At 42.0% G+C, this 19357-nt stretch overlaps 1 protein-coding gene and 1 pseudogene across 4 annotated transcripts in view; one reads left to right on the top strand and one right to left on the bottom strand.

Annotated features, from left to right (window-relative positions):
• Window positions 1-19357, top strand: part of Mettl9 (methyltransferase 9, His-X-His N1(pi)-histidine) — a 42067-nt gene that overhangs the window by 1648 nt on the left and 21062 nt on the right. For 3 of the 4 annotated variants that reach the window (XM_085841350.1, XM_021167579.3, XM_021167578.2), the window contains exons 2-3: window positions 12041-12231; window positions 16307-16516. The exons of the other annotated variant lie outside the window; for it this stretch is intronic. In XM_085841350.1, coding sequence (XP_085697476.1) covers window positions 12041-12231; window positions 16307-16516 — 401 coding nt within the window. The remainder of the gene's footprint in view (window positions 1-12040; window positions 12232-16306; window positions 16517-19357) is intronic. 4 annotated transcript variants of the gene reach the window in all.
• LOC110297333 (large ribosomal subunit protein eL32 pseudogene) lies at window positions 3773-4300 on the bottom strand (annotated as a pseudogene).

The raw sequence follows: 19357 nt of genomic DNA, 5'->3' as shown, positions 1-19357 counted from the left end.
ACTCAGATCTCATTTTCTATTTTGGAAGGAATCCTCGATTTTCATTATTTAAATTTACTAGTGATTGTGGCATTTTAGATGCCCTTTTATGTAGTATTGTTAGGAGTGCGATAAACTTAGTATAACATCTTAAATTGTATAATCATGCTTATTGTCACAGACTATGTAATGCTGGCTCAGTGTCATAGAGACAACTCTGAGGTATACACTGTTAATTAAATAGGATCAGAGTGCCTCATGCCCGTGTGGAACAAGGACTTGGAAATGCTGTGTTTAACAAGCAGTGGATAGAAAAAACGATTATTCCCTTTGATGAGGAATTGTGGCTGAGTCTCCCAGTTGTCAGTACTTATGATAACACTTGGGATTACTGCAGTGGCTTGGTTTGCTCATAGAAATTGTGCTTATGGGATGGCTCAGTAGTTAAGAGGCTGTGCTCAGTCAGCTCAGACAGCTACAGCTCAGACAGCTCACAACTCTGTAATTCCAGCTCTTGCAGGTTTGGGTAGCTCTGGACTTCTTCAGCACATGAGCATGTGCAGGTGCACACACACACACACACACACACACACGTACACACACAGTATATATATTGTGACTGTAGAGCCCAGGAAGAATGATGGCAGAGGACACTATCTCAGTGCTTCCCAGCAGAGGGCATTTTCTAACTGCATACATTCATTTATTTCTGTGGTGCTGAGGATCAAACTCAGGCCTTGTACATGCTGGGCAAATACTGTACCACTGAGCCTCATCCATAGTCAGTTTGTTTGTCTGTCTGTCTGTCTGTCTGTCTGTCTGTCTGTCAGTCCATTTGTCTATATGTAATTTTGAGACAGGGCTTTGTAGCTCTGACTGGCCTAGTACTCCTATGTAGTTCAGGCTGACTTTGAACTCAAAGCAGTCTTTCTGCCTCAGTTTCCAGAATACTAGGATTACAGGTGTTCCATGACCATGCCTGGCTTGTTCTTTGTTTGCTTATTTGTTTGTTTTTCTCTGTGTAGCCCTGGCTGTCCTGGAACTCAATCTGTAGATGAGGCTGATACTGAACTCAGAACTCTGCCTGCCTCTGCCTCTTGTGTGCTAGGATTAAAGGTGTGCGCCACCTGGCTACCCTTAGTTTTTTGAGACAGGGTCTGTGTAGCTCAGGATGGTCTCAGATTCTGAGTCCTTCTACCTCGGCCTCCTGAGGACAGGGATTGTTTTAAGTGTATATCACTATACTCTGCCAGACAGTATTTTTGAGGTGAATAAATTTGTTATGAAAATAAATATCTGTGAGTAAAGATGAAAATGACCAGGATGAAAGTGTGTGCCTAGAAGCCGCCATGAACTAATGCGGAGTGGAAGACTGTCTTTTCTGCACTCCTGGAGAGTATATGGTTTATTTCTTTTATATTTCAGAATCCTGGTTTGCTACATAACTTTCTTGCTTGTGAAGTAGCTTTAATGGCTTCCCCTCTTCAAATTAATAGTTTTATAGAGGCTTTCTGGTGTTCATTTGGGTGTGTGGGTTCCAAGGCCAGCCACATCTGGTTCTTTTGGAGTTTCATGAAAGAATTAAGGGCTAAACCATACTTAACCCAGGTTTTCTTGGTAGTGTTTTATGAAGGATTTATGGTGCAGGGTTCTTTGGTTAAGAGAAAGATCTGGGGTAACATTTACTCATTAAAAATTGTTATGTAGTAGTTAGAGCTAGAGATCAAGGCTTGGAAACTAAGTACCTTGGTCCAGTGTACTAGCTTCAGAACTGAGTTAAGCTTTACCTTGGTAAGAAACAAGGGCCAAACTAGTCTCACTGAGTTGAGTAGCCTGTGAAATAAGCATAGTCTCAATGTTTTTACATGGTTAACAGTGGGTGTGGAAAATAGTATTTTGTAATATCTGAATTTCATACATGAAATTCAAGTGTCAAGAGTTTTTTGTTGAAACAGCCCCCACATTGGTTCAGTTATGGACTGCACCACTGAGTGTGTGTGCAGGGTGAAGACATAGAGTTGAGTAATCAGTGGCTAACAGTATTTTCTCTGGCCTCTTATAAGTATATAGCTTTACAAAGTCTGTCTATTCCCCCCAAGAGAAAATTCCCAGCTTCATTAACTACCTGTGCATTCTCAGTCGCAGGATGGAGGGTGACCTCACTGGGGAGAGAGAGCAGCAAGAGCTAGATGCCACGGTCACTGTCAGTCCAAGAGCATAAAAGAGAGCAACACAGAGCCTTTGGATGTAGTGCTTTCAGTGCCTGCTACCTAGTGCTTACAGTTAAGGAGCTATTGACACTTGAATGGCTCTTCAATGCTCCAGTTACTACATTCTCGGTAATAACAGTCATCCACAGCCCCTCAATTGATGGAGCGAAAGGTTGTTATAAACCTTGTTGGCACCAAACCATTGCAGTTTCCTCAGGTGAAAAATTTCAAATTGTTTTTCCACATATAGCATTTAATATCTGGAATTATTTAGAGGTCACTTAAAATTGCAAGTTACGTATATACCTGGTATTTATTTTTACCTTCTTATATAAGCTTAGAGTTGCTGTGCCAGCCTCTACAATAGATTCAAGGTAGAATTGGAATATATAAGTTTCTAAATGAAAAAAAATACTTGACTGTCACCGCTGGAGTCAAATGTACTAAAGGACAGATAGAGATTCCTGTCCCTTTATTCCTCATTTACCTTGTGAGATTGGCAAAGTCAGGCATGAGTTAACCATGCTTCAGGGTGCCAGCCAGCTAGCCAGCCAGACTGCGATGGATTGATGTCTCTCTCTGCCTTCTCGTCTGGAAGCCTTTGCAGCCGACTACTAAAGACTCTGGAAAAGGTTTCTTTCCTCTTTATATCCTGTGCAGAAGCCCTTAAACAAGTGTTTGCCTCAGTTTCATGGACCACTAAGATCACTTCCTTTCCCTGAATGTGCCAAGGGTCATCATGTTGCCCTTTGAAAGTTCTCTAGAGGACTCTAACCTCTACTAAAAAGAGTGTTACTTGGCCCATCAAAAGTTTCGTTAAAGTCTTAGGATTATAAAATACTAACCATGAGAGAATCTTTGGAATGAGAACTGCTAATTACATATATATTAAGCTAAAACTAAAACAACTTGTTCTAATTTGTATAAATGGTTCTCCACTATGAATAGGAGGGTAATTTTCACTGTGTGGATTGTTATTGAAATCTAAGGTTTATGCTGCTGAATGCTGTACAGAAAACCTGGATATAAAAATTATGGAAGGATGCAAGTTTATTTCCAAGTTTTGGCCAGTACTGGAGAGAGGGAGATTCTCCGTCTTGTCTTGCCTAGTGTTGTAATTTATAGAAAAGCTGCACCAAAAGCCATGGGATCCATAAGTGTATTGTCTATGGGCCTAAATTACCAGAATTGTGCCAAGTCTTTCTCCTAGTGCACGGGCCAGGGCTTTGGGGCTAGCTTCCTTCACTCATTGTTGATCTATCTTGGAGGAATTCTAATTCTTAAGGCTCCATTACACATTTCAAGTAAAGAGATGCTGACTTGCTACCATTTTCTAGAAAAATGGTAAATGGTTTGTGGTTCACTTCTGAGCTTTCTTTAGGTAAAACACAAACAACCAAACAACCAAACACACCCATGACAGTCAGAAGTTTTGAAACTGATTGGATTGCAGTGTGGAATCTGGGAAGGAAAAATTTAACTTTAAAGATTATTAGTTCATGAGCTCTTTCTAACCACCTCTCTAATTGAAAAGACTGTGTTATTAAATTTATGGGTCCTCCCTGCCTCCCTTTTTGAGAATGACTTGGGTGCCCAGACTGGTAGTGTAGCCTGCTCTCCTTCCTTCCTTCCTTCCTTCCTTCCTTCCTTCCTTCCTTCCTTCCTTCCTTTCTTTCTTTTTTGGCAGTTTTTATGGTTTTATTTAAACACAAAACATGCACACAGGCCATCGATTCATTTTCTTTGCTGCATATCCTGGCGTTGGGATTGGTGACTCTGATGGCCAGCTGTGCTGCTCTTTCTACAATGGCTTCTCGGTTCTTAGAGGACACGTTGTGAACAATCTCAGCACAGTAAGATTTGTTGCACATCAGCAGCACCTCCAGCAACTTGGCATTGTGGACCAGGAACCTGATTTTCTTGTTGCTCCTGTATCCAGTGCTGGGCATCAGGATCTGGCTCTTGAATCTTGTCCGTACCCTATTGTCAGTGCCTCTGGGTTTCTGCCAGTTTCACTTAATTTTCACATATGGGTCTGACTGGTACCTGATGAACTTTTAGGTCCTCTTTTTGATGATCTTGGGCTTCACCAGAGACTGGAGAGCGGCCATGATGCCTTTTATAAAAGTCACACCCACGATAGTAAAGAAACTGGGAGGTGGGGCTGCGTGTCTCAGGCCTTGAGTGACATTGCAGAGTGTCTTCCAGTCACCAGCTAGTGAGCAGAGTCAACTGGGAATGGAAGGGATCCCTCTGCTAGCCTTGTTCTCCCTCCTGCTTCCGAAGCTGGCAGAGTCCTAGCTACTCTCCAGTAGTGCAGTCTTTCCTTGAACTGTTTCTGTTTTGTTTTTCAGGTCAGTCAGCCTTTTCCTCATGACATATGAACAGTTATTAGGTTTTTATTGTGCACCTGGTACCTTTAAGTTATGATTTTTCATCCTTATAACAGCTCTTCTGCATAGGTGGTGCCACTCCCACCTTACAGATTGAAGATTGAGGCTGCAAGAGACTTGTAAAGAGCAGAGTCGGTTGGTTTGTTGGGTTTGAATCCAGCTTTGTCTCTGTCAAAGGCCCAAGCATTTCCCATTACTTCATGTAGCTCTGTCTAGAAACCGTATGTTCTCTGAAGGCTGTGTGAAAGTGGGCTTGCCTTCTTAATAGAAAACTGCACCCACCGCAGTGGGCCTCTGTGGAGGTACTAAAATTAGGGTAGTGTGTATAAACTAGTTGATGATTTGTGGCTTGTGGTTAGACAGTGGTAGGACCACCACTTGATGTTCTGTCTTTATCCAGTCTGACCATACTTTGGTAAAGCTTAAAGCAACAAGACAGGGACAGGGCTTAAGTCACAGGTCTTAGGGCTTAGTCCCACCAGACTGCCATTTACTTCAGAGGCCAGATGCAAGTTCCAGGTCCCCAGACTGCCATCACCTTTCCTCAGCTTGGCTGAATGTTCAGAGGTTCCTGCAGCCCTTCCCCCCTAGGTTGCATAATTTACTGTAATGATTCCCAGGTTAGGCATAATGGATTGAATTATTGGCCATGGATGGCCAATCTCAATCTTTAGTATTTTTTCTGTTCTTGGGGACATAGGATAGGGTAGAAAGTTCCAGCTTTCTAGTTATAACTTTTCTTCTTTCCCACTTTGGAAATTACCTTATCTACAAATAAGAAAACATTCTTCTTAATTTAAAAAAGATTTCTTTTTATTTTATGTGTATGAGTATCTTGAATACATGCATGTCTGGACACCATGTACATGCCTAGTTTCCAAGGAGGCCAGAAGAGGGCATTGGATGCCCTGAACTGGTTGTGAGCCACCTTGTAGGTTCTCTGGAAGTACAGTAAGTGCTCTTAACGCCAGAGTCATCTCTTTGATCCCCTAGAGACATTCTTATCACTGCAAAGGTTTCCCAGAAGTTTTAGGAGCTCTGTATCAGAAATGTGGGGGTAAAGACCAAATACCTATTATGTCATATTATGTAGAACCAGTAAGCTGTGCACAGTTACAGTTTTCAAGTTCTACTGTTGTGCTCCACTCTGTTGTATTTGTATTTTGAAAGAAAAGACTATTCATTGTATAACATATGTCTGACTGGTGGTGAAGCTGTAAAAAATAATGTTAGAGAAAGTTACCTGTGTTCCTTAGCCGTTGGCAGTCAGCTGTGGTTTCATACAAGAGTTGCATTTCTTTTACTGTAAAAGTGACTCGTTAACCAAAGTTACATAAACGTTAAGGAATGTTCGTGTACCTGGTAAAGTTTTACTTTGTGTGTGTGTGCATGAGTGTATTTTGTGTATGCATTCAGTGTGCAGGTGCACAGTTGTGGAGGCCAAAGGAGGAAATTGGGCACACTCTTCTATCACTGTCTTATTTTCTTGAGACAGACAGGGTCTCTCACTAAACCACAAGCCAATGGTTTTGGCTAGGCTGCCTGGCCAGCAAGCTTCCAGAATCCACTTGGTCCCACCCTCTGACACAGGGGCTGTAGTTACATACAGACATGCCTGGCTTTTTATGTGTGTGCTTTGAATGTCAACTCAGGTTCTTATGTTTACACAGCAAATGCTCTTACCCACCGAGCCACTCTGCAGCCCGTGAAGAAGTTTTGACAGACCTCCCATTACCTTGACTTAGTAACATTGTCAGAGCTACTGCCATGCTGCTGTCACCCACCCCTGTTGGCTCTTTACTATTTGTCTAGTTATTACTGTCCTTGGAGACTTGTGCAAATAACCACAAATATTGTTAGTTACTATAGTTTTAAAAGATATTTATCACAGCCTACTGTGCTTAGCATCGGTAGGTTGGTTAATAAGTTCATAGACCTTTAAAGGAGAATGATGGTGAAATCATTAAAGTGCTTTTTTTAGACACTGTTGTCTCCAGCTGAAGAGTTGAACCCTATGTGGAGCTGGTGCATAGCTCTAAGGGCTCTTCAAACAGGAAATTTAGTAAGTGTAGTATTTTGTTCTTGCCCAGTGCATCTTTGTAGCCTTTGAGGACCATTTATTGAAAGAATTTCCCTGCGGGAAAGTGAGTCTGTAGGCAGCTTACCTGGTGTTGTCAGCTCTGTAGAACTTTCATTTAAGCCTGGTTGTCTGCAGAGCAGTGACTGCAGGGGAACAGCAACCGTGTGCAGCAGCTTCTGCACTGATTGTTTCTTGGCCTTCGGAGGAAGATTTGCTTATTGAGGTTCTATAGGTTGCAACCCAGATCATAGTCTTATTTTCCCTTCTGAAGTTCAAATTCCCTGAGACCAGGGAATCACTCCTTTAATATAATCAGTAGCAGTCTCAGACCAGAGTTAAGCCAAGATAGTTAAGAAACACTACTGGCTAAATCCAGTTCTCATATAGGTTCTCAGGCAGTAGCAGTTCCTTGATGGCTGGGGACATTTGTGCACTTTTGATGGTGCTACCAGCATCTGATGTGTAAAGGTAATTGATGACAAAGGATTGTCAGCCCCGAGTGTCAGGTCCAAGATTGAGAAACCCTGGTCCGTGGGAAACCATTGTCCAGATTGGATTATTTTTCCTCAAACTTGTCTAGATCTGTTTCATTGGAGAATAGCCCTACTTTGTTTTCCAGCAGTACTGGATAGAGTGAAGCAAGAACCTTGTAAAAGATGTTGTTGGCCTACAGTTGCAGGAATGGACTCTAGAGCCAGCTGAGGGTACTCAGACTCGGATGGCCTCCTGCTAAAGGAATAGTGGCTTTAACCCACGTGAAGTGTCTCATGCCTGTGCTTTATTCTAGTACTTGGGAGGCTGAAGCAGGATGATCACCTGAGCTACATAGTGAGCTTCAGAACAAACCAGCCTGTGCTAACCCTGTCAGAAACAAACAAACAAACAAACAAACAAAAAAACCAAAAAAAAAACCCCAAGACGTTATGTAGTATAATTGCAACATAAAGATTTGCCCGGTGCCGTGTACTCATTGTCTCTCTCGTGTTTGTGTCTGCATGGTAGTGCAGTTTTGTGGCAGGGAGATACCTTTAACCACTGTTTGCAAAGTTAGGGTTAAGCAAGGCCTTGTAGAAACCCTGGAGTTTGAGCAACTGACAACCCAGTAACAGGATGCCTCTGTGGTTATCTTCGTTTCCTCCATGAGTTTGTTAAAGATGGCAGATTCTACCTATTTAAACCTCCTTCGGGTCTTAGCAGTGATTCTTTTGAGAGCCAGAGACAAATAAATCATGTCTCTCTCTCTACCAAACTGAAGCCAGCTCTTGTCCTAGTCTTTATGAATCTTCCAGTCTGTGAGGATAGATGCCAAGTATGGAATTGTTTAGTCGATATTCAGCTGGCACACATGTTGCTAAGGAGATACATGGGTTATAGGAGGGGGGCATAGTACTGGGAACTCGGGAAGTTCAGAGAAACTGAGGAAATGTTCTATCGGGACTGGACTAACCAGGAGGGGAGAACAGTGGTCAGAACAAGCGGCATGTGAAATAGCCACGGGAAAGGAGCCTTTAGAAGGGAGTAAGGGCCAGTGTCAGGGTAGCACATGCTGTGAGGGAAGGCCTAGAAACCATGGTGAACACTTGGACAGTTATTATGTTATTAAAATTTACACGCAGGTTTGATAGGTCACTTGTGTTTTCAGAGTGCTTAATTTCTATAGGATCAAACTCCCCACCACATGTAGGTGTGTTTGCTATGAAAACAGTGTGGCTGTTTGTGTGTGCATGTTTGTGAGTGTGGGTGGCACTCACAATAGCCTTAGCTGTTGTTCCTCAGGAGCTGTCCACTTTGTTCTCTTTGTTCTCTTCATCACTGGCCTGGAACTCGCCAGATAGCTATGACAAGGCTGGCTGGCCAGGAAGCCCTAGGACTTTATCTTTCTCCACCTGTCCAGCACTGGATTATAAATTTAACACCACATGCCTGGCTTCTTCATTTACATGGTTCTGGACATTGAATTAAGGTCCTCATGTTTGCAAGACAAACACTTTACCAACTGAGATATCTCCACAGTCCTCATAAAAATTAAAATGTATAATTTGATAGATTCTAATATTTCCGGAGTTGTGCATCACTAATACCTGATTTTGAGGTTATTATTATTATTATTACCTCAAAAAGGAGCCTATAATAGTCTAGTAGTAGTAGCCAGTCCCTACTGTCTCTTTGCCCAAGGCCTGGGCCACAAAATCTGTTTTTTGTCTCTGGATTTCTATATCATAGATGTTTATTCTAAGCAGAATAATTGTACAGTGTGTGACCTTGTGTCTGGCTTGTTTTGCTTTAGTATGTGGTTAAGGCTCACCCTCTGGAACATGAGCCTGCACTTCATTCTTTTTATGATTGAGTACTGTTCTCTTGTATGCATTCACCACACCTCTTTTACTCATCGGTTTGATTGACAGTTTAGTTTCTGCCTTTTGTTAGTGATGATAAATGCTGTTATAGACTTGAGGCTTGTATCACATAACTGGTCAGGAGGGACATGGAAACCTTTTACTCCTTTTTATTCTGCAGCAAATTCCATTTCCTAATCAACTTCTGTCACTGTTGTGAAGAGATACCATAGCCAAGGCAACTACTATGAAAGAAAATATTTAATTGAGGGCTTGCTTCCAGTTTCAGAGGTTAGTCCATTATTATCCTGGCAGGGAGGCACATGATCAGTAGCTGAGAGTTATGTCCTGATCTGCAGGTTGAGAGAGGGATGGCTTGACATGGGCTTTTGAAACCTCAAAGCCCACCCCCAGTGACACACTTCTCCATTCCTGCAAGGCCACACCCAATCCTTCTAATCCTTTAACATAGTGCTGCTCCCTGGTTACTAAGCATTCAAATAGAAGAACCTATGGAGGCCATTTTTATTCAGATACCCCAGAAAACTTCTGTGGTAGGGAAGGTTCAACCATTGTGTTAGTATTTATGAATAGAAAAATGTGCTATTAAAATTTGAGGATTTTTTTCCTTGGTGCTTGAAAATAATAAATCATAGCAGTTGCCACTGTTGCTTTACCTCTGGAAGTCTGAATCCATTGTCATTCTTGTTGTCCATTTACAAATGGATGCCAAGAAATTCTTAGCTCCTGGTTTTCAGATAGATGACCTCTTGCCCACATTAATAGAATGCTCTTGATTTCCTGTTAGCAATGTATTGGGTTTCAACTTGATTAGTCATTTCAGAGTACTGTGTGTGTGTGTAACTCAGAATGTGCACAAGGTCACAAATATAATTGTGTGTGTGTATGTGTGTAACTCAGAATGTGCACAAGGTCACAAGTATAATAAAAATTGTTTATGAGCTGTACTGGGGCATAGCCTCAGGCTCAGTAAGTTTTAAGGATTAGTAAATGATTAAGCAAGAACATTTCCAGACCAAGGAGAGAAGTGTAGGCTATGAGCTTAAGCCATCTTATAGCTTGTCACTATAGGGTAGAGGCAACAAGGAGTTCCAGGTAAAGTCGAGGCAGTTTTGATAATGGTGGTCAAACAGCAGGTTAGTACAGAGTAGTCAAGAACAAGAAAGGTTTGACTTACTCAGTTTGGGATATAGCGAGTGTATAAAGGATGAACCGTTGACATTTAATGTGACCTTCTGCGTGTTTTTGCTGGCTTACAGTTGGTTTCTTGTAAAGCCAGTGTCAGGAAGACTGATTGCACTGGGCATTTAGCAAGCATAGGATGACTGTAAAATTGCTCCATTGATTGTGCAGGAAGTTATGGAGCACTTACTGCTGGAAAGTGGACAGATTTGTCAGGGTATTAACTAGTCACTTTTGACTAGTAAACTTCTTATTTGGAAAAATTAGTATTTTCCTAACAAATAATGCATTGAGTGAGTCCAGTGTATTTAATGGTCTTGTTATCTGACTGTGTTAAGGGAATCACCACCAATAACCTCCACAGGTGTCTCACGGTATGCTCTGTTCTGTGCTGAGGACTTGCCTGCATTATTTTGTTTAATCCTCTACTTAGATGGATACTGGTAGTTTCATACTTGCTTGCTAAGGAATGGTAGTCTGAGCTCACACTGAGCTCACACTGTCTGGAGTCACAGAGCTAGGACTTGCTTAGGGGTCTGACACTGAAGCTGTCATACAACTTACTTCCCCACTTTTCTGCTACGTTAATGGGAAATGTATGTTTTGGGAGGTGAGCTAAATAAATAAATGAAATAAATTTATTTTATGTGTATGAGTGTTTTGCTTGCATGTATATACATGACCATGTGCATGAAGTACCCATGGAGGACAGAGAGGGAGGGCATTAGATCTCCTAAAACTGGAGTTACAGATGGCTGTGAGCTGCTGTGTGGGTGCTCAGAAACTAACCTGGGTCCTCTGAAGGTCAGCTAGTGCTCTTAACTACTAAGCCATGCATCTATTAGGTTAACATTTATCTGTAGTTGTGGAATTTTATTTTTAAAATATGTTCTTGCTAGAGCCTATTCCTAGAAATCTTTTGTTAGTGTGCCTTCACTTGGTCTTCTTGACTGCAGAATGAACTGAAGGCTTCTTCAGCTTTCTTGAGCTCATCCTGTAGTCTCTTGAGGGTCGCTGGTGAGCAGGTTGCTAAAGCATCTCTTTCTGTTATATCCCTGAAGAAGACAGCATCCTGGTGTAGTTTCCAGAGTACCATTAATTCCTGCTCACTCTGCTGCTGATTTGGTTGGTGGATTTGAGGTGTGTCATTGGTTTATGTGAAGTTTCATTTAAACACAATGATGCTAGCTGTTAGCTTGGTAATGCTAAGTGAATCTCAGCCAGGGAAGATCTTGTGACTTGACTGCGTTGTGAGTGAAGCCTTGGGTTAGGCTTCTTCTTCTTCTTCTTCTTTTTTTTCCCAAGATTTATTTTATAATTATATGTAAGCACACTGTAGCTGTCTTCAGACACACCAGAAGAGGGTGTCAGATGGTTGTGAGCCACCATGTGCTTGCTGGGAATTGAACTCAGAATCTCTGGAAGAGCAGTCAGTGCTCTTGACCGCTGAGCCATCTCTCTAGCCCCCATTGGATTGGGCTTCTAAGACCTGGGCTGATGGTCTAGTTGAGCTGCAGGACCCCTAGAGGGCTGGGGGTAGAGTGGGGAGTGGGAAGTAATGCCTGAGGAAGGATTTTGTACTTGTGAGTCACATGGGCAGAAAAGATGATGATCGGCCTCAGGGTGGTGAGATTATATTTGAAGGTCTTAGATTATATTTGACTTCTGTTTTTTTGTTGTAACATTTCTTTTTTTTTTCATATTTTTTTTATTGGGTATTTATTTCATTTACATTTCCAATGCTATCCCAAAAGTCCCCCACATGCTCCCCCACCCTTGTTGTAACATTTCTTAGGAATTGCATCAACTATGTTTAATCTTTTTTTTTTTCTTTTATAGTGGTATGTGTGCAACAGAGAGAAATTATGCGAATCACTTCAGTCTGTCTTTGTTCAGAGTTATCTTGACCAAGGAACACAGATCTTCTTAAACAACAGCATTGAGAAATCTGGCTGGCTATTTATCCAACTCTATCATTCTTTTGTATCATCTGTTTTTAGCCTGTTTATGTCTAGAACATCTATTAACGGGTAAGTGAATATGAGAATCCCTACTCCCCCCCCCCCCCCCCCCCCCCGCACTTTTTTTTTTTTTTTAATTCTTAGGTTTAAAAAAGGCAAGGTGAATGGTGCCTTGTTCTAGAGACTACCTCGGCTTCAGTATTTGTACCTGTCAGAATCCTTGACAGAAGGCCCACTATTGGAGCTCTGTGTACTTAGACTTTTAAAATGCATTGTAACTTTGCAAGTAACTTAATTAGCCTCTATATCTGTGGTCATTTAGTGCATTTAGTGCATTGTCCGCTCTGAAGTAGGTGGAACTACCAGGAGAAGGTGGTAAAAGGGAGGTTCTGATTTGGTTGGTTCTGAGATTCTTGTTTTTTGTTGTTTTGTCTTTTAGACAGGGTCTCACCAGGCTGGTCTCATACTCCGAGAGATCCACCTGCCTCTGTACTCAAGTGCTAGACTGAAGGAGTATGCCAGTCCACCCAGCTGAGCTGAGGGGTGTCTTTGTTTATTTTAGGGTTTTGGTTTTTGTTTTTGTTTTTTTCAAGATAGGGCTCCTCTGTGTAGCTGGCTCAGACTCACAGAGATCCAACTCCAGAGCACTGAGAGTAAAGATGTGCGCCCACCACAGCCACCACAGCCACCACTGCAGCAGGCAAACAGACTCCTGGCAGCAGGCTGTGAACTGTGGAACTTGAGAGCAGTCCTTCTAGTGGGGGTCCTTATGCTGAAGGGGAAGGCCTGTGCCTTAGGTGCGCATCCCACTGGCTGGGATCTGATTGTTTAGCCCAACAATAGGCAACAACTTGTTTTGAAGGGTCCAGCATTTGCCCTTAACATAATATTTAGGTTCACTAGGAAGTTTTTAACTTTAGTGTAGAATTCTCTGCCCTGAGAGTGGTTCCTTTATATACCTACAGAAAATACTTTATAAATATTAATCTATAAATATTATTTATCACTTCTTAGTTGAATTTTTAAACATATGTAAGGCCAAATTTTGGCAACCAGTCATGATGCTTAACAGGCCTCCTGTGCTCTGCTTTTTTTTTTTCCCCCTTGAGGTTTGAACCAAGTTTTTGCTAAATGTCTGGATCCCCAGTCTATCATCTGTTCCTTAAACATGTATTCAGGCACTGTAAGTCATCCCTCAGGATTTCTTACTTAATTTTTATTCTTGTTTAAATGAGCTTGGCTTATATTTGCTTCAGCAAACACTTGTTATTTTGTATCGGGAGTTGAGTTTATACAATTTAGGTTGATGTTTGTCCCTAAAATAGGATGTATTGAATTTCTGTTCTGTGCCATTAATTCTTTCTTCAGAAATCAGATGAGTCACCCGTGCAGAAATTCTTTATGAGTAATAGAGGTGTGAGCATCTTTCCTTTAGAAAGTGCTAACATTCAGTACTTTATGTGATTGTCAGTTTCAAAACAAATTACTTCCCTTTTCTTCTACCTGTTGGAGGAAACCCACTTCAGACTCCTTGCTCTAGAATTGAGTAGTTTGATCAGAGAGGCTATATAATTAGTAAGTACTGTTGGCTTCCTTTATAACCCTCTGCCTCTACCCTTTCGTTTTGATGGAGCCTTGATATGTTGCCCAGATTGGCCTCAAACTCTTGTTCTCCTGAACTCAGTGATGTATACCTCTTGCATACTGTCTGCCTTGCTCATTCTGCTTTTTATTGTAGTGAGTCAGTGTGTGTGTGTGTATGTATGTGTGTATGCACATGTATATATGTGTGTGTGTGGGTGCATATGTCTGTGCATATGCCAGGGCATACCAGTTGAAGGCAGTGGACAATTGTGGGATTGATTTTCTCCTACCACGTGGGTCAGGATTAAATTTAGGTAGTCAGATTTGGCACCTCTGTCCACTGAGCCATCTCACTGCCTCTCCTCCCCTGTTAAACTTAGTGCTTCTTCTGCCTTCCTTGCTCTGTTCTCAACCCAGAACTCAATTTTGAACCCAAAGATATTTTCTACTATGTAGTACTTTTCACTTCAATAAAAATAACTACATAGCTACAATGAAACCTTCTTGAGCTAAGATACTTAACAAGTTTCTTCCTGGAAGAAAGAAGGCTAAATAACGTGAGTTTTTTTTATTCTTTGATTTTGTTTTTGTATAGGGTCTTGCTATGTGTCTTTGGCTGGTCTTGAATTCGTGGCAACCCTCCTGCCTCTACCTCCTGATTGCTGGGATAACATGTACCACTACCCCTGGTTTAGAAATATTTCCTTTCTCTTTTAAAAAATTGATGGTACTGGGAATTCTCCTGCCTGCTACAGTTGAGGCAAGGACTCTCATCTAGCACTGAGTTGTATCCCTGGAGAGACTTGATGGCTCTGCTCACCTTCTTGTACAAGGAAGAGACACTTTCTCTGCAGAGTTAGGTCTAGAGAGACTTGACTAGAGAACCTAGGATGACTATGAGGGACTAGAGGTAGTGGAGGCCATTCTGTGTTTATAGTGTGCTTCCCAAGGCCTTGACATCATACTAGGACTGTCTCCATATGTCCTCGGGTTGTATATGCTCAACATCGTAGGAAGTTTAGCTTTTCAGGTCTTGCTGAACTTGAAAGGTAGAGTTCTTTTTGGTTGACTTACTGGACTTGTAGATTTTGACTCTTGGACACTGTCTTTTTTATGGAGCCCCCATTTGCCCATGTTCTTTGCAGATAGGATAGTATTTTCTCATTTCTTTTTTGTGCCTTTAAATGTAGACTTTGGTGAGTTAACTTTGTGAGCTCTGACCTCAGGTGACCCCCAGCTCTATAATTTTATAGTATCATGTCAAGTTCTTCACATCCCAAGGAGATGGCTTGGGAAACATGTTTTATATAGTTGGGAAAGTTTTCGGCAAAATATTTTGTGACTTATTTTGGATTTATGGCATGAAATCAGCATCAGGCTGTCTGGAGCCCTTCTGCTTGACTGGATCCTGTGTGGATTTTATAGGTCCATTCCATCAGCCACAGTCCCTTTTCGTCCATGTGCTTGTTTTTCCACTGGCAACACACACAGTGGGCATGGGGTGTGTGTCTTATGAGACACTGCTGTCTTTGGTAGGAAGTTTTGGTTTTAGAACATGCTTAGCTGTCTCTGGGCTCCTCTCAGTTCCCAGTCTCAACATTTGTGTGAGGCCGAAGACTTACTGTAAATATAGCATTAGATTTTGTTAAAGTCTCTGTGGCCTTAACGGCAAGAGAAAGAATTTATTACACCATCTCCATACCTTTTATTAGTGTTCTTGAAGCTGGTTGTGCTGCAAGCATCTTGTTACAAGCATCTTGATAGTCACTGAATGGTAAACCTGGTTTACATTCTGATTATTTCCCGGAAGTGAGAGAACTCTACAGTCTGTTTTCCAGGATCTGCGGAGGAACTGCTTCAGATCGCAGAGAAAGTCTTAAAAGCGGGCTGCTGGCCGCTGTAGCCACTCAGCCTCACTGCAGTGTAACAGCTCCTTGGACTTGTGCTGTTTGAGTTTCACTTCATTTGAGAACAACCAGGATTTGGGAGCAAGAAGGGAGTAGGGAGTGTACCTACCTCTTTATGGCTTGCTTGGGCTGTACCTGCTTTTCTAAGGGAGGGCTCCTTTAGGCCCCACATAACCTCTGCCGGCCGCTTTTTATTTTTTTCAGTCAATATTATCAGCTTGAAATGTTTTAGGACCTTTAATAAAGTACAGGTCTCAGCTAACTATAAACCAACCTGAGTGTGGACCCACTTCCTTAATGCCACCTGGCTAATCTCACAATGATTGCTTTTTTCCTCTTTTAAAGCATTTTAAATCCAATTTTTGCACATCTTAAGACTTTTTATATGAAATTATTTTTTTCCTATCACCATTGTTGAATCCATCTTCCTAAAAGGTGTGTTTGGTTCCTCTGCCCACGCTACGGTTAGCCTTGAGTCTCTGCCATTCCCTCCACCTTTTCTTTGTGAATTTGTTTTTGGCCATGAAAGATAAACTACTTTTGAATTGTATACTAATTTCATAATGTCAGAAGACTGTGGTGCTGCTTTCTCTGTGTACACGGGCGTTGTTTAGAGCCGTAGATGTCATCTCCCGTCCTCCGTCTTTCCCCAGGTTGCTCGGAAGAGGCTCCATGTTTGTGTTCTCACCAGATCAGTTCCAGAGACTGCTTAAGATCAATCCGGACTGGAAAACCCACAGACTTCTTGATTTAGGTGCTGGAGACGGAGAAGTCACGAAAATCATGAGCCCTCATTTTGAAGAGATTTATGCCACTGAGCTTTCTGAAACAATGATCTGGCAGCTCCAGAAGAAGAAATACAGGTACCAGTTCTAGAGGGGTGCCAGGCGTGCCTGTCTGGCATTTCTTGTGTTTTGATGTATATGTGTGTTGGGTTTTGGTCTGGTTTGTAGCACTGGGAATTGAATGCGAGGCCAAGGACTCTACCTCTGCATGTATCCTAGTGATAAGAATCAGGAGCAGTTTTCCATGATTAAGAATTAAACACAGATCAGTGGGAAACCAGAAAAAGGGAATTTTCCATGGCAGCATTTTTCTGAAGCAGAGGACTTGGCATCACAGAGAAGATAGCATAAGTAAGAGACAGCTTGAGGTAGGCAGATGTGAGGACATGACCTCATCAGTGATATGTCCAGATGTCTTATATGCTTTAAAAATTTTTGGTAACATATATGTGATGTAAAATATATCCCTTTAGTCATTTTTAAGTCTGTAATTCGGTCAGCAGTCATGGCACATTCGTGTCATCCATCTTCCCTGAGGACAGTCTGAAATATCGTCCTGTGCTCTTCCTTCCTCTAGCCTGTAGTCACTGTTGTATTGGCATGAATCTAACTGCTCTGTACTGTGTCTTGGAGGAGTCCTAGGAGGACTCATGGCTTACTGCACACCCCACACAGTCTGTGTTAGGGATGTTTGGGGGTTGCTTCTGACATTTGTCTTAGGTCCTTTTCTTTTTGTTTTCTTTTTCTTCCTAAGAGGGCCAAGACATATCAAGAGGTAGTCTTGGCTGTACTAGAACTCGTTCTGTAGACCAGGCTGGCCTCAAACTCAGAGATCTGCCTACCTCTGCCTCCTGAGTGCTGAGATTAAAGGTGTGCACCACCACCAATCTGTCTTAGTTACTTTTCATTGCTGTGCTACCAAGACGACTTATACAAGAAAGAGTTTATTTGGTTCCCAGTTTCAGAGGGTGAGCCTGTGACCAATTGACAGGAATATGGCAACCGGCAGGCATGACACTGTCACAGTAGCTCAAACACACATTGCGACAGTAGCCATGAAGGAGAGAGAGAAGCCTCAAATCCTATCCCAGTGATACCTCCTTAAACAAGACCTCCGAGTCCTTCCTAAATAGTTTTACCAGCTGGGGACCATTCTCATTCAGACCACTACAGCCATGCCAAATGAGTAATATGCTCTCTTGGGTATATGCCTAAAAGTGGAATAGCTAGATCACATGCTAAAGTCTAGGGTTTTTGTTTGTTTTGGTTTTAGATATATTTTATATGTATAGTGTTTTGCCAGCATGTATGTCTGTGTACCATGTATGTGTCTGACATCCACAGAGACTGGAAGAGGCTGTTGGGAATCCCCTGGAGTTACAGATGATTGTGACCACCATTACTTGGAGTTAAACCAAGGTCCTCTGTAAAAGTGCTAAGTGCTCCAAACTGCTGAGCTGTCTCTCCAGCCCCTTAAGTCAGTGTGTTTTTTTTTTTTTTTTGAGAATTTACTGTACCTTCTCCACTTTATTTATGTCCCTACCCTTTACACCCTTGAGAGTAGTTGGATTTCATGCCCCCCCCCCCCACACTCAGATGTCAGTAATGATGGATGTAAAGGTCAAGTTCAGGTCACAGACCACTGGTGCTTGAGAGACTTGGAAGAGTATTCATTAGGCATGAAGTCTGTGTTCCGAGACTTTGTCTGAAGAAAATGTGAGCGATGTCTCTTTGTATATTGGCTTCTGTAGCCAATTTTTCTACTCTGTGGGTTCTTCTTTTTCCTACCCTTTATCTCCCTCCATCCCCCAGTTTCACCCCTTATCACTAGGTAGGAGAGAAAGAAGGATGGGGGAGGATATCCTTGAATAATTCTTTTCTTGTTTCTTTGTAGCTGGTCTTTGCTACTTTGTGCGTTCTCACCCCACCCCCCACCCTCTTCACCTCTGTCACTAGGTAGGAGAGAAAGAAGGATAGAGGGGGAGAGAGAGATCTGTGAATTTAATTTCTTGCTTTTTGCTTTGCTTCTTCATTGAGCACAACTACTAAACAAACCACAACCAACCAACCCCCACCCCTGAATGACCAACCACCACCCATACCCACCTATTGGGGCACTAGCATTTATATACCCTCTGAGAAGTTTCCAGAATTCCAAACATCACACAATTGTACACACATTATCTGCAGCTGGCAAAACTATGTCCCTGCTAGAGCACAAGGCAAATGGTAGTCAGCTGCTGTGAAGGGGCCCCATATCCTCACACCTGGGCTTAAAACGAAAACATTCTCTTAGAAGATTTCTGTGTTTTTAAAAGAAACCAAAATTCCAGAATTCTTTCTACAGACTGCTTACGCATGTGGAGGTGGGACCTGCCCCTGTGGTATTCGGAAAGCCTTGGACAGAGATTTATATCCTCACTGACTTCTGTCAGTGTTTTTCACTTAGACTAACCTTAGTCAAGCATCTGTGCAGCTCTCGTGGGGCAGGAGCAGATTGAACATTGGAAAACATGGAGAGTTTTAGTCTAGAGAAAGGACAGACCAAGGCTGGTGGTAGAAGGAAGGATTGCTGTGAATACTTGAGGAGACGTTAAATGGAAGGAAGAGGTAAACGTAGACTCTGCTCTATCAGGCACAGCTGATTCTAGAAGTTGAGCAATGGATAGAAACATCAACCTTTCTCACATCAGTGTTAAATAACTGTTTGGGATGTTATTTATATTTGAAGGACCTTATGTAGAAGTACGTTTGAAACGAAGTCTACCTTGGTTTCATCCTCAATTTCTATCTTGGTAAACCTACATGGTAATAATTAGAATACATTACCCCTCCAAATAGAAGTTAGTTTTTGTCCTTTGTTATAATGACAACTTATAGGTTTCTAACCTGTCCCCATATCTTCCTATTTAATTAAAA

The sequence above is a fragment of the Mus caroli genome, unplaced genomic scaffold, assembly GCF_978045245.1.
Source record: "Mus caroli unplaced genomic scaffold, Mus_caroli_1 scaffold_8, whole genome shotgun sequence".
Classification (NCBI taxonomy): domain Eukaryota; kingdom Metazoa; phylum Chordata; class Mammalia; order Rodentia; family Muridae; genus Mus; species Mus caroli.
Note: the sequence above shows the minus strand (reverse complement) of the source record. Positions and strands in the feature narration are given on the sequence as shown.